The sequence below is a fragment of the Balearica regulorum genome, chromosome Z, assembly GCF_011004875.1.
Source record: "Balearica regulorum gibbericeps isolate bBalReg1 chromosome Z, bBalReg1.pri, whole genome shotgun sequence".
NCBI classification, from domain to species: domain Eukaryota; kingdom Metazoa; phylum Chordata; class Aves; order Gruiformes; family Gruidae; genus Balearica; species Balearica regulorum.
The window spans coordinates 61,708,638-61,722,443 of NC_046220.1; the positions used below are offsets into that span (position 1 = coordinate 61,708,638).

Below are 13,806 nucleotides of genomic sequence, written 5' to 3' on the forward strand. Positions count from 1 at the left end.
AGGAACATGTGCTTAAGGAAAGGCATAAAAATCTACAAGAGCATTCTAAGAATGTGCAAAACTGCACAAATATTCACAGTGACTTTCCCAGCATGTTTTTTTTCCCCATGACATAGCCCTCTACCATTGAAACACAAACAAGCAAAAGGTCATTGCTGGATGGGCAAAACTATCTATCCCGTGGATTTTTGGGGAGGTGACTCTTCCTTTCCCTCATGAGCATCCCTGGCCAGCTGCTGGAGCCCACCTTGCGGTACAGCTAACGTGTCCGTGTGTCCCCAGCGCCCACTGTCCCCATCATCAAGGCCGAGGACTGCATGGTGTGCTGGGACATGGCCACCGTCCGCTGGCACGCTGGCTCAGCATCAGTGGAGTCCTTCACCCTGGAGTACTGCCGACAGCACTCACCAGAAGGAGAGGGTCTCAGGTCAGTGCTGCGGTCGCAAGCGCCACTCGGTCGGATTAGGCAGCGGCTAATGAGCATCCCCCAGACTGTGTGTCGTTATGCAAGAGATTATTCTGCCTTCAGTTGTGCAAGGAAGAAATCTGCTTCTGCATGCTGAGGAATTTACAGGACAGGCACTAATCTATGAGATTAGGCTGAGACATAAAAATACTTCCTTTTTATTCTGCTTAACCGGGCAATCCCCTTCATTTGGGGTCAAAACCCTGGAGACATTGTGCTGTCTGCAATCAACCAGAAGTTGCAGGGCTGTGCTGGCTGGGGAAGCAATCCCTGCCCTGCAGCTGCCACAGCCACAGCCCCAGGCAGGGCAGGGGAGGGCAGCTGAGCTTCACAGGAAGGAGTGCGATGGAGGACCCTGGCCCTGTTTGCTCTCTGCTTTGTGGTGAACAAGATGGGAGCCAGCCTGGGGCATAGTGAGGATCATACAGGTGTCCCAGTAATGTGACCCATCTGCACTGTCTGGATGTGTGGGCAGATCTCTCCCAAAGCACATCTGAGCCCAGCGCTGCCTGGCTCTGTACAGGGGTCAAAGAGCAAGCAACCCAATGAGCAGCTTTGAAATTGGGGTGTCTGCTTATGCCAGACCCTCTCTGGTTTCCACTACGCTGTCTGTGCTGCATAGAGGAGAGGGCAAGGAGGGATGTAGGCACCAGTGAGCTGTGAAACCATGCACTGTGTTGAAATGCAGAGAAAATTATGTGGTGCTGTGTATGTCCTTGGGGCTTGCGCTTTTTGTTTGTTTGTTTTTCTAAAAACAATGACAACAACTTTCCAGCAAAATACAGTTGCAGAGGCCTGAGAAGCTTTGGGAGTTGTGGAGTGACTTGCCATATGGAACCTTATGGAAGAGCCTCAGCCCAGCTGAGTTTATCTGTCTTCGCCTCCCAGGGAGCCTGATTGGGGCTAGTTCACGTGGACTTCATGGAGATGTTGCAGAGAGGGAGGAACTCCACCCCTTGCAGTCAAAATTACTTAAGTGAACTAAAGGGTTCACAGGTTTCTAGGAGACAAGTACGACAGTGAAATTGTGTGTGCCTTGCTCCTTACAAAAGTAGGTTAAAAAGTAAAATAAAAAACTTCTGTGGGGTTGGGAGACCTTTTTTCCCACGCAGTACCAGTGTGCTTTATTAATGCAATAAGGAGAGGTCTTTACCACCTCTCCTGCCTCTCAGAGGATAGCCATGACCTGCTCCGTTTCATACATATTTCATGAGGCCATCAGGTCCCTGTCAGCCTGCCAAAGTCGCTGTTGGTCAGGGATAATGTACCTGCTCTCAAAACCTGTGCTTTGTGTTCACCCTCAAGTTTCTTTGCTGTTAACTGGAATTTCCTCTTTTTTCTCAAAACCGAACCAGAAAGTGTGCTAGTTTCTGTAATCTGTAAGTGAGGTGTGGATAACACCAAGCAGTTTGCTTGCTAACTGTGGCAAAAAGTTGCCGGAACTGACCCATTCTCTTTTTTTTCAAGTGAGCTTGTGCAAAATCTAACATGTTTATAATTATACTGAGTCACATTTGACTTTTTGGCCTCCCTGTGGGTAAAAGGTGGCCTTTTACTTTGCAAGCGTGAAAAATTCCCACAGGACAAAATCATGAATTTTCTCAGAATTGCTGTAGTTTAAATTTCTGCATTTAGAGGGCTCAGACCTCTTTTTACAATGTCAAAGGCCATCTTTTACCACCTATTTTCCCTCAAAGCAATGCTCTGCTTTCCTTTCCCAAAAGCAGCACCTTGAGATTAACCTCAAAAGCTTCTATAATGGCACTTGATGTTTCCTTGATGGAGATCTTTTTTTTTTAGGTTTTTTTTTGGGGGGGGGGGGGTGTCTGGGGTTTTTTTGCATAAAGCCAAGGAAAAAAGAACCCGCTGGTTGATGGAGCATACTGCCTATATTACTCCCATCCAAGGCCCCCAAGGTACTAGTTAGGACTGGAAATCAATTCTTTATGTAGCTGATATAAGCGATGCCATCCAGAGGGACCTTGACAGGCTGGAGAGGTGGGCCCGTGCGAAACACATGAAGTTCAGCAAGGCCAAGTGCAAGGTCCTGCACGTGGGTCAGCGCAATCCCGAGCACAGCTACACACTGGGCAGAGAATGGGTTGAGAGCAGCCCTGCAGAGAAGGACTTGGGGGTACTGGTGGTCGACAAGCTCAACAGGAGCCGGCAATGTGCATTCACAGCCCGGAAAGCCAACCAGATCCTGGGCTACGTCAAAAGCAGCGTGACCAACAGGTCAAGGGAGGGGATTCTGCCCCTCTGCTCTGCTCATGTGAGACCCCACCTGGAGTACTGCGTCCAGCTCTGGGGGCCCCGGTACAGGAGAGACATGGAGCTGTTGGAGCGAGTCCAGAGGAGGGCCAGAAAGATGATGAGAGGGCTGCAGCACCTCTCCTCTGAGGACAGGCTGAGAGAGTTGGGGTTGTTCAGCCTGGAGAAGAGAAGGCTCCAGGGAGATCTTATTGCAGCCTTCCTGTACCTGAAGGGGGCCTGCAGGAAAGCTGGGGAGGGACTGTTTACATGGGCATGGAGTGATAGGATGAGGGGTAATGGGTTTGAGCTGAAGGAGGGTAGATTTAGATGAGATGTTAGGAAGAAATTCTTTACTGTGAGGGTGGTGAGGCACTGGAACAGGTTGCCCAGGGAAGTTGTGGATGCCCCCTCCCTGGAAGTGTTCAAGGCCAGGTTGGATGGGGCTTTGGGCAACGTGATCTAGTGGAGGTGGTTTGGAACTAGGCAATCTTTGAGGTCCCTTCCAACCCATTCTATTATTCTATGATAAAGTGAGAAGCTGCCTTGTGGAAGTTCAATAGAAACTCTAAGCTCCCTGTGTTGGGTACCTATATCAGGTGGAATAAAATTGTGTCTGTGCACACCTTAGGAGTGTTTGGGCCTGGGAATGCTGTAGTTTCTTCTGGTTGCTTTTCTTGAAAGCTTGGAGTTTGTCCTCCACAGTTTTCCTGAGCAACAGTTATCTTGGAGACCTGCCAAGCGTGGAACCTTTGACAGCCAGCCTGTGCCTCCCCTGCGTGCAGTGGCCCCATAGTTGAGCCATTTCCCAGTCCCTGGGTGGGAGTTCAAACACATATCTCAGCAACCCTGGAAATTTCTTAAAAGTGCTGCTGGGAGCACAGTGGGAAAGTAGAGGTGGGGGAAGGACATCCAAGGGAAGCCCTGGAGAAGGCAGCATTATCCATCCCATTCCACAACGCTGCTTTTGCACATATTGTTTTGGGAGCTCATCCAGGGCAAGTGACACTGCTAAGGGAGCAGGCAGGGAAAAATACTCCCATCAAACAGCTGGAGATGTGTGTGGACGCCCTGGTCTGGGCTGGCCCCCTGTAGCCTTTCACATGTCACAGAACCACAGGATGGTTGAGGTTTGAAGGGTCTTCTGGAGGTCATCTGGTCCAACCCCCCTGCTCAAGCCAGTTGCCCAGGTGGCTTTTGAAAATCTCCAAGGATGTCCGTGGAGCAGTCCTGGAGCAGTCTCAGCTCCCCAGGGAGAGAATTTGAAGAACATCTCAAAATAACTCCTCATAAAAAGTTTCCTTCTAAACACCACAAAAAAAATTTCTATATTTTGGGTTCTCTCTCCTTGCCAGCTTGCCACCTGAGGGACATAATTTCGTATAAAACCATCTTAAATCTTCTGCAACAATGAGTCCCTGCCCTGCTGCTGTGGTTTTAAAGCTACTTCCTGGGTTGATTCTGTTTCCAGAATCTTTATGAGGCTTTGAAATGTTTCCTTCAGTTTCCAGAGCTCTGCTATTTTCTCGCCGTTCAGCCTCCTTTTATTGAGAAGTCAATGGAGCTGTGGGTGGAAGATGGAAAACTGTGAGAAATGTAGTCCAGGGATTAGGTGTGTGGGCTGTTCAGATGGAAACCATGTATCACATCATGAGAAATCTGTAAGACTTGGGGAGGCAGAAATTAGTACAGTATGCAGTGAGTTCATAAAAGTGGAAGTAACTGAGTGTCATCCGCTCTGCCAATGCAAGACTGGCATTGCTAGCAACCCAAATTTTCTGTCTACTCATAGAGCAGGTCTAATGCTGGAAAAAGGAGAGCAAGGCTCCCTCCTGTTGCATTGCTCACATGACTGTCCTGCCAGCTCAGGAAACAAGGTGTGAAAAACAGGGAATCTTCCTTCCCTCTGGCTGCGCCGAGCTTGCCATCTCAGATAGCAACAAGGACCGTTGCAGGTGGTACTTTGGTGATCTAACCCCAACACAGCCAGACCTGGGACAGAGGAGAGGAAAGAAAGCATGCAGCACAGCTGGGAGCAAACTCACAGCTATTTGTTCTTTATGTTTAGGTCCAAGAGCTTTTTTCCACCCATGGTACAACCCTTCTGTGTGCTTCTGCACGTGTCTTGAGAAGCTTGCATGCTTTCAGCTCTAACTCCACATTGGTGGTACCAGCACAGGTTTGGAGGTGCTTTTTCAGTGGGATCTTGGAGGTGGAGATGACAATTATGGCACAGAGGGCGTTCTGAATCACTGCAAAGCAAATAATTTGCTGGGTTCATGCAAATATTAAAAAAATATCCTCTAGGTGTTGTTTCCTTGAAATAAATGAGGATACTGGTGAGAGAAACATGCACCAAAATACAGCATCAGATATCCCTAAACCCAGGAAAATCACAACTTTAACACACAACTGCTACTATAATATCCCTTGGCAATTTAAAGGTGAAGAAACATGTAACACCTTTCTGTTCTGCTTTGAATAGCATGTACCTGAAATTTGGAGGCTGGATTTTGAGACTTCAAATATTTCTTGAATTTCTATACACTGAATTTTGTATCATGATACCAAGGCATTGTAGGGACAGTGCAAATATGATAACATTTAGGCTAAAGGGTAGGATGTCTCGTGCTTTCGTAATAACATTATTACATTTCCAATCATGTATAAAGTGGGCAGGTGTATTTAAAGTAAAAAATAGGTGACATAAAAAATATTGTAGGTGGATTTCTCTTTCTTTCATGACCAAAATTACATTGTTCAATACTTTAGGTGAGCTTAAGGAAGATCTAGCTGCAATGATTGTTACAAGAACTTGGAAATGAAACAGACTTTCCCCCAACACAGTCAGGATGCATTTTCCCTTCTGTTCTCTTGTGCATAACCTGTATGCTGTAAGCTAAGCAGTAATCATACCCTCTCCTCATCTTTGCTTTTTCATCAGTGGGTCAGCCTGAAGCATGACAAACTACAGTGATTGCTGGGGAGCCTTCAGTATTCTCTTTCCTCCTTCACCTGTCCTCTAAACAGAGAGACTATAGCAAGATCTATTTCTTCTTTGCATGCAGCCTCTTGTGAGCTTGGAGCTGGCTCAGAGTCTTGCAAATTAAATGTCTTCTTGTTGGCATATTCTGTTTCATTAGTTGGCAGCAGCAGGACTGTTTTTTAAGCCTTAATCATAGCTAAAATTGATGGGCTTTTACTCCTAGGCAGCTTAAAGCTGGCTAAAATAGATTACCAAGCAGAGAATGCTATTCGAAAATCTGATCACTGTTTTACTGACCAGATCTGCTTAAACTCCAGACTTTTCTGTCTCACTATTACAGCTGAAAAGAGGCATGCTATCGCTCTCAGATTTAAACATGCAACCAAATTCTGATTTGGAGAATTTCAGATTTAAAAGATACCCAAGCCTGAACTTTGATGGCTGACCCTATTCTGCAATTGGCAGGACCCAAACTCTTTTCTGAATACCCAGGCTCTGTGATCCAGACTCCAGAATATGAATACCCCAGGTCTACTCATTAGACCAGAATGTACCTGTCCACTTGGACTTAGAAAAAATGTTGTGTTTTATTAACTGACCATCAGTTAAATAGCACACAGTGAAAAAGAAAGTCTCCTAATTTCTTTGGAAGGACACTGATTTACATGACATTTTCCAGAAGACAGAAGAGCAAGCCATATAGAGGGCATCACTGTGCTTAAAAGACATTGATCTACATGTGCACAAACAGCTTCTGATAAATCTCTTAGCATATCCTCCCTTCATCTCACTTGTAACTGTTGGCTCAAAACTTCTTTCTAGCGGTCTGTGCTTCAGATTCACACCAAAAATGTCAGGATGGTGCTTTTAAGGAACAGATTGGGTGAGACATGTCTAGGAAGCATGGACAAATTTCTTCAAAGCTTAGGTGCCCACTTTTTTCCCATGCCTCTGCTTCCATCTTCAGGTTTTTTTGGGGTTTGGTTTTTTTTTTTTCCTCGCACTTCTTTTATAGATGCCTCCTTGCTCTGTTCCCATCTTGATTTTACTTCAGCTCATCTTTCCTTTTTGTCTTGTCCCCTATACCCAAATGAGCCTTTTTCCTCTTTCAAGTCTAAAGGTCTCAGGTTCTCATCAGGCAACTCATCAGGTTGCACCTCTTCCCTGAACCTTTCAGTAAGAACCAACCAGCCTGCTGAACTCCTGGTGCCTTGCTGAAGTGCTCTTGTGGTTCATGAGGCTGACGCAAATTGTGCAATTGCTACCTTGTCTGAGCAACCTGCTTCTGTTTACTGTGTCAGTTCCAGCATTAATGTAACACATTTCTTAAAGGTGGCATGTCCCCCCCCGATCACACAAGAGCCCCAAACTCTCTGAAATTCTTTCAAATTGAAGAAGGAAGAAAAAAAAGTCACAGGAGCCTCCAGTGCTTTTTCTCAATGCTTTCAATCACTTTTAACGACAGGTCTCAGTACAAAAGGATGTACTGAGACAAGGATGATACACCAGTCTTCCCTCAGGATGCCGTTGTCCTAGATGCAGCGCTGTATGTGGTGTTTGCAGGAATTTGCTGCGTGCAGGGCTGTGGGATTTTACCTTCATGTGATAAATGCAGCAGAGACAGGCGTGTGAAAAATCCTGATGGATGAGCACTGATCATTCTTCAGATTATACTGCTCTCTGGTGGGACATACGCAGAAAAACAGTCACTGGAAATGAATAGCAATGATCTGATCTGACTGCTGACTTGCCTGCCTTACCTCCTCTGGAGCCACAGTAATTAGTGCTGGAAAAGGTAATTTGTTTAATCTAGGTCCCCATAGGGACATTACCTGGAGGAGGGAGACCATCCTGGGCTTCACTCTCAAACCTGAGGTGGAAGAGAAAGTGCCTTGCACTCCAAAGCCACGTCTCCTGTTTGTGAGTTTGCTGGAGAACAGAGCAAGACTCCTGCATCCAGCCCTTCCTCACACTATCGAGGTGATCGTCTTTCAATGCAGAGGATGGAGGGGTTATCTCAAAAGACCTGCATTGCCCTTGAAAGTTTAAATACTCACCTTGAAGATTCTTGTAAGCATTTCTGGGAGGCAATGGTCTAATTTATACAAGTAAACAGTCTTTGCCTGCAGGTGTACAATGCAGTGGGTATCTGCTGTCTAGCTTTGCTTTTATCGTACAAGGCAAAAATGAGGAAAATCAGGATTTGTTGTATGAGAATTTGTTAAGCCAATCTTTCGTACTCCTGACAATATAGAAAATAAAACTGGCATCTTTCTAGCCATCCAGAGTGCTTTCACTGGTACTTCAAAGTGCCTGTGAAGCAGATTGAGTGGGTGCTGACTCTCGCCTTCCTGCAGTGTGTCAAGACATCAGCAGTGGAGGATGTGAGGGCTGGAGCTTTTGAGGCACCACAAAGGGGAGACTTAGTCAAAGCAGGACACTGTGCAAAGGCAGTTCCCCTGCTGCTGCCTCTTGCAAAAACAGCCTGTTAAGAGCTCACAGCACTATGAGGGAGACAGAGCCAAAACTTTGTTGATGAACAATTTGTGAACAAGGAGTTCATAACAAGAAATGCAGTTTCTGTGCGGTCTCAGATAAGGGTATCCATTCTTTTGGATCAGTACAAACACAACAAGCACATTCACTGTCGTGCAACTGAATTAATTACAAAGGTTTTTTTCTTCAGAAGCTTGTTCATTTTGTAATGCAGCCTTTTTACAGGAGGTGGAGGAGAATTTGATTCTCTGCTGCTTGCATTTTATGTGATGACTTATGCAGCAAAATTAACATGAAGTGAGCATTACACCACATGACTGCACTGAGTGAGAAGGTGGTACAGGAACAATGGGCTGAAAATTTGTCAAATTAATAAGGATCCCTCAAGTAAAATGCTGAAGGTCCTACATAACCCAGTTGTTTGTGAAAACAGCATTCACCTTTCTGATTTGGAGTTGCTCTATGGTGCCTGTTGTTTCAGTAGTCAACAATATTGTTAGGTGGCTTAGCTCCTTGCATAAATTATTCTGTCCTGGTATGGATATCTGCATACAGTTTCACGTATGAAAATCTTCAAAATTTACAGATCTTTTGCTGGTATTAAGAGACCTGAAATGAAAGTATCCCTGGAACCCAATGTGAACTATTTCTTCTACTTGAGGGCTGTCAACCCATTTGGGACAAGTGAACAAAGTGAAGCAGCTCTCATCTCAACTAAAGGTAGATCACCATTTTCTGATGTCAAAACAATGGGTGGAGGGGCAAAGAGGCCAAAGATGGTATTTTGTTCTGGAAGTCATAACTGAAATTTCTGATATGGGAGTAAGCAAGTTATTGAGATGAAGGGGATTGTATTTTATCTGCTTAAAATTAGTACAATCAAGGACTACTTCTCTTGAAGTTGGTAGATGTATGTCAATGTAAAACTGATGTGACCTCAACAGCAAAAACATTTGATTCTGTCAGAGATATGAAATGATTAAATATTCTTCAGGGATCTCAGTTTGCTTGAGTTTGGCAGAGCACATTCTGTTAAAAGATGCCATGATCTTTAAAAACCCCTGCAATTAAAACCATATGGACTTTGAGTTTCAGGGATGAGGAAGTATGCAGAGCAGCTTTAAAATGTAATGGATGATTTAAACTTCAAGGTTTACAGATAAATAGTGTTAAATCATGTATGGTTCTTCCAGACCAGCCTCAAAATTCAAATTTGCTATTTTGAAAAACCACTTGATTGGAAAGTATTCAACCTTCTTGAATACCAAAGATTTCGTTATATTTCTGAATAATAGAGTGCCATCCCAATCAGGCACAGCCTGGGAGAGTCCTTGCAATTGCACCCAATTTTCTGCTGTTCCTACCTACCAGCAGACACAACTCTGTCCAGCTAAGATGGCAGTAATTGTTGCTTAACATTTTATGATTCATCTTAATGCTGCATTAATGCTGCCAGCCTCTCAGAACTGGTGTTTCTTTGTCATGAATTGTACCAGGGACTCGATTTCGCCTGCTGAGTGACACAGCCCATCCTGCTTTGCAAATCTCCTCCAATGCAACGGTGATCTGCCTTCCTGAGAAAGCCAAATTCACTGGGTGAGTAGCAGTAAGACGAGCATGACCACCCTGTGGGGTTCAGCATGGGTTCCTCACTCTTATTTTTACCTATAGGTAGCTTTCACATGGCACTAACTAATTTTGTAGAAAAACTGAATCTTTTCAGTCACGTAGCCCCTGAACATTGTGTGATTGACACCCCCACCCCCCTTCAAACACTGCAATATCTCAATAAAGCCAGTAGCAGCATTGATATAGGTGCTGGGAAGGGTTCAGTGTCACACTGAGGACCTTCCAGAAAGTCAAAGGCAGTGGTACCTACTGGGACTGCTGGGTTTGCCTCAGTCCATGGTCACTGCTTAATCCTTCAGAGCACTTCAGTCTCAAAACAACTTGTTGCTGCCCCAAAAAGGCAAGATTTGTGGGCTTACGTTTGAAAACCCTGTGAATAGAAGTAATCCATCGTTTTACTTCACTCCTGTACTAAGGGCATTATTGGTAACGTTTTCCAAAGCATCTGTGGCTCTGGAGAACTAGGAAATGCTCTTGGGATATGTTAGAATGGTTGTAGCCAACTAGCTCCATCCATTGCAAATGTGATTTATTTTTTTTGACATACTGATATCAGTCCCATCACAAGCACAGGTCCACTTGTATAAGTTATGCCATGCTGATATGACTTCTTAAAAGGTAATTATGTATTTCTGGTTTAAGCAATTTTTTTTTTACTGTTACAGCTGAATGCACACAAGATGTTTGTCACTGTGTCTACTTGAAACAGCCATGCTTTCTAGTTTGAAAAATCCTGCTAAATATGAAGTGGTTTTTGCCTCCAAAGTCACCTTTTCCACCTTTTGTTGCCTTCATATACTTTTTGGTAAAGTTGCATAGTTTTCAGTCCTCAAGATGAGTCCATATCAGTGCAAAGATGAAATGACTCTCAGTAATGAAATTCAAATGTTTGATAAAACCCTGTCCTGGTTTCAGCAGGGACAGAGTTAATTTTCTTTCTGACAGCTGGAGTAGTGCTGTGTTTTGGATTTAGGATGAAAACAATGTTGATAACACACTGATGTTTTTAGTTGTTGCTATGTAGTCGAGGACTTTTCTTCTTCTCGTACTGCCGAGAAGGCGGGGGGAGCGCAAGAAGCTGGGAGGGGACACGGCCAGGACAGCTGACCCCAACTGGCCAAAGGGGTATTCCATACCATACGATGTCATGTCCCGTTTGCAGCTGGGGGTCTTGTGCAGCATCTGAGGGTCTTGCACAGCAGCTGGGGATTTTATGCAGCATCAACCTTGGTGTGATGGCATTTGTCTTTCCAAGTCACCCTTACACGTGACAGAGCCCTGCTTTCCTGGAGATGGCTGAACACCTGCCTGCCCATGGGCAGTGGTGAATGAACTCCTTGTCTTGCTTTTCTTCTGTGTTGTGGGCTGGGAGGCTGGGCAGCTGTGTGCCTTGTGTGGTATTGACTTCAGGTGATAAGAAATTGTGCTGTTCATCACTCGTTTTGTATTTTTATTATTATTATTATTATTTTCCTTCTTTATGTTTGTCCTATTAAACTGTGTTTATTTCAACCCACGAGTTTTCTCACTTTCACTCTTCTGATTCTCTCACCCATCCCGCTGCTGGGGAGGAGTGAGCGAGTGGCTGCGTAGGGCTTAGTTGCCAGCCAGGGCTAACCCACAGCAAACCCTGCAGTTAGAAGAACAGAGTGCAACCCGTTAGTAATTTTAGATGCAGCTGCATGACATGACTGTAAGAAATAGCACATTATGCTTGGTCTACCACCACACTCACTTTACTGTACACCTCTTCCACAAACAGGTTTCCTTCAGTCCTGGGTGAGCTGCTGCCTGCTCGAGGATGTCATTACTGGGAAACCATTGTCTCTGCCTGCAGAAGCTACAGGATTGGGATTGTCTACGAGGCAACATCACGGAGCAGTGTCCTGGGGCTGAGTGATACCTCCTGGTGCATGCGGTGCTGTCCTACACAAACCAGGTAAAGCTGAGTCAGCCTAGCTGCTTGGGAGGTCACTTGTACTTCTTGTAAATAAAGCTGGCCAGCTTCAAGAATCATGAGAGCAGAAAGGATCTGTCTGCTTGCTTTCTGCAAATTTGAGTAATAAGAAAAGGGCAACTGCAAGGGAACTTTAGACCTCTTCTTAATTAAAAAATCTTATAAAGCATCTTGAGAAATAAAACTAATCTCAAACAGACCAATTTACTGCCCTTCATCCAGCCAGTGAATAAAACTTAAAAAACTCATTTGCAACTGCTTTGTCATTCCAGGCTCATATCCTGAACTGCTTCACAAAAACCCAGCAAATTTATTTATTTCCATAAATGCAGTCTTTTTAGAGTCTATATCCATTTGCAGGAGATGTCAAGCCTCCCTAGGGAATGCCTTCTCATGCCTTGTTCTCCACAGCAACAGGCACCCACCTGCCACAGTGGCAGGACTGCTGGGCACTGGAGTAGTCTTCAGCAGGCCAGTGTAAGGCTGCTTGGAGGTTTGTAAGGCATAACCCTGTTAATGGCATAAAGGTGCTCTTGATCTAAACAAGTGTGCTTTTTCAGTGTGACGTCATATAGATACATGAACATAACTGCCTAAATGAAACATCTGAGATGCAAAGGGTTGTGCCAAAGCAGAGCTCATGCTTAAATCCCCACAAAGACATGTAATAAGAAAGATATAGATGAATATGATTACAGCAAGTCTGCTTTTATCCTGAGAGTCCAAAGATGCCAAGTGAAAGGACTCATCAGCATGCCAGGCAAGGCTTTGAAGCAATGCCACATTCACTTTGCTTATGTACTGAGCAAAATGCTTTTGCCACATGATACGCTGCTGTATGCGGCCACCTGTTAATAGGTGGGAATTAAGTGGCAGGTTTTTTCTGGTAAATCACCATGAGGAGGCTCACTGTACTCTGCTTTCCATTTTCCTGTAGCTTTCTGTACAGATTTCTTCACACTGGTGTGATGAGCGATGTTCGTGTGACAGAACACCCAACCAGGATCGGCATCCTGTTGGATTACAGTGGTGGGAGACTGTTGTTCTTCAATGCAGAGAGAGGACTGGTGCTGTTCACCATCAGGCACAAATTCACTGATGCTGCTCACCCAGCCTTCGCCCTGGAGAAGGCTGGAGCGCTTACCCTGCACACGGGCATGGAGCTGCCGGAGTTTGTGAAGCACAGCTAATCCCCTGCCTCACACTCTCAGGAAAACTGACAATTACAGTGTCAGTGGACAGGGAGAGGAAGGGGGTGTGAGGGAGGGATGTCTAGTCTTCACCAATGAATGCCACGCACGCAGCTCTCCCGCACATCATCAGCAATGGTAGTTAGTGCTCAGACACGTAATCAACCTGAGTGAGGAGAGAAAATCAACTCCTTCAGATAGAGCGTGCACCTAGTGATATACACAGCCGTACTTTTGAAGGGAAAAAAAAGTTTTGTTAGAAATTAACATTAAGAGGGGGGGGAAATGTACTTTCCCTGTGAAAATAATGACAGTGCTAGCTGTCCTTTTTAAAGTTGATGATGAGCCTGTGTATAAAATAAATGCATCTCTCACTGCAATATACGAGAGCCATCATTTCATCATTTGCCAGGACAATCAGAACCTGAATCTAAGATGACATGTTTGAAAAACTGCAAAAATCTCAACAACTGAACCATTCTGCAGTTTAATATATCTTGTGTTATTGTTTGCCAACTCTTTTCTTTAAATGCACTAATTAAGAAAACTTGAGAACTTAGAAGTCTGCATGTTTCCAAAATGCGTGAGTCCCAGACTAGTCTTCATATCAGTCCTGTAAAGTTTAAGTATGCAACATATACCTACCCTGTTCACAGCAGACTAACAGACAGCTACTTAACTGTGTCAGTAAATATCTTACCTGGAAACAGGTGCTCATGAAATACATGTATGAGGAACTTGAGAGTAGTGGTAAAAGTCTTCCCTATATCTTTCATCCTCAAATTTGTTGGCTAGGTTGTTTTGATGGTGAAGGGAAGGTTGCCACCTGGCA

The 13,806-nt window shown here is 44.7% G+C and overlaps 1 protein-coding gene across 1 annotated transcript in view; it reads left to right on the forward strand.

Moving 5' to 3' along the window:
• The window catches only part of CMYA5 (cardiomyopathy associated 5), a 49,204-nt gene extending 35,848 nt beyond the window's left edge, over positions 1-13,356 (forward strand). The window contains exons 9-13 of the mRNA XM_075740376.1: positions 283-427; positions 8,785-8,918; positions 9,695-9,794; positions 11,590-11,766; positions 12,722-13,356. Of these exons, the coding sequence (XP_075596491.1) occupies positions 283-427; positions 8,785-8,918; positions 9,695-9,794; positions 11,590-11,766; positions 12,722-12,974 (809 nt within the window). The 3' untranslated portion in view covers positions 12,975-13,356. The remainder of the gene's footprint in view (positions 1-282; positions 428-8,784; positions 8,919-9,694; positions 9,795-11,589; positions 11,767-12,721) is intronic.
• Positions 13,357-13,806: the final 450 nt, after the last annotated feature.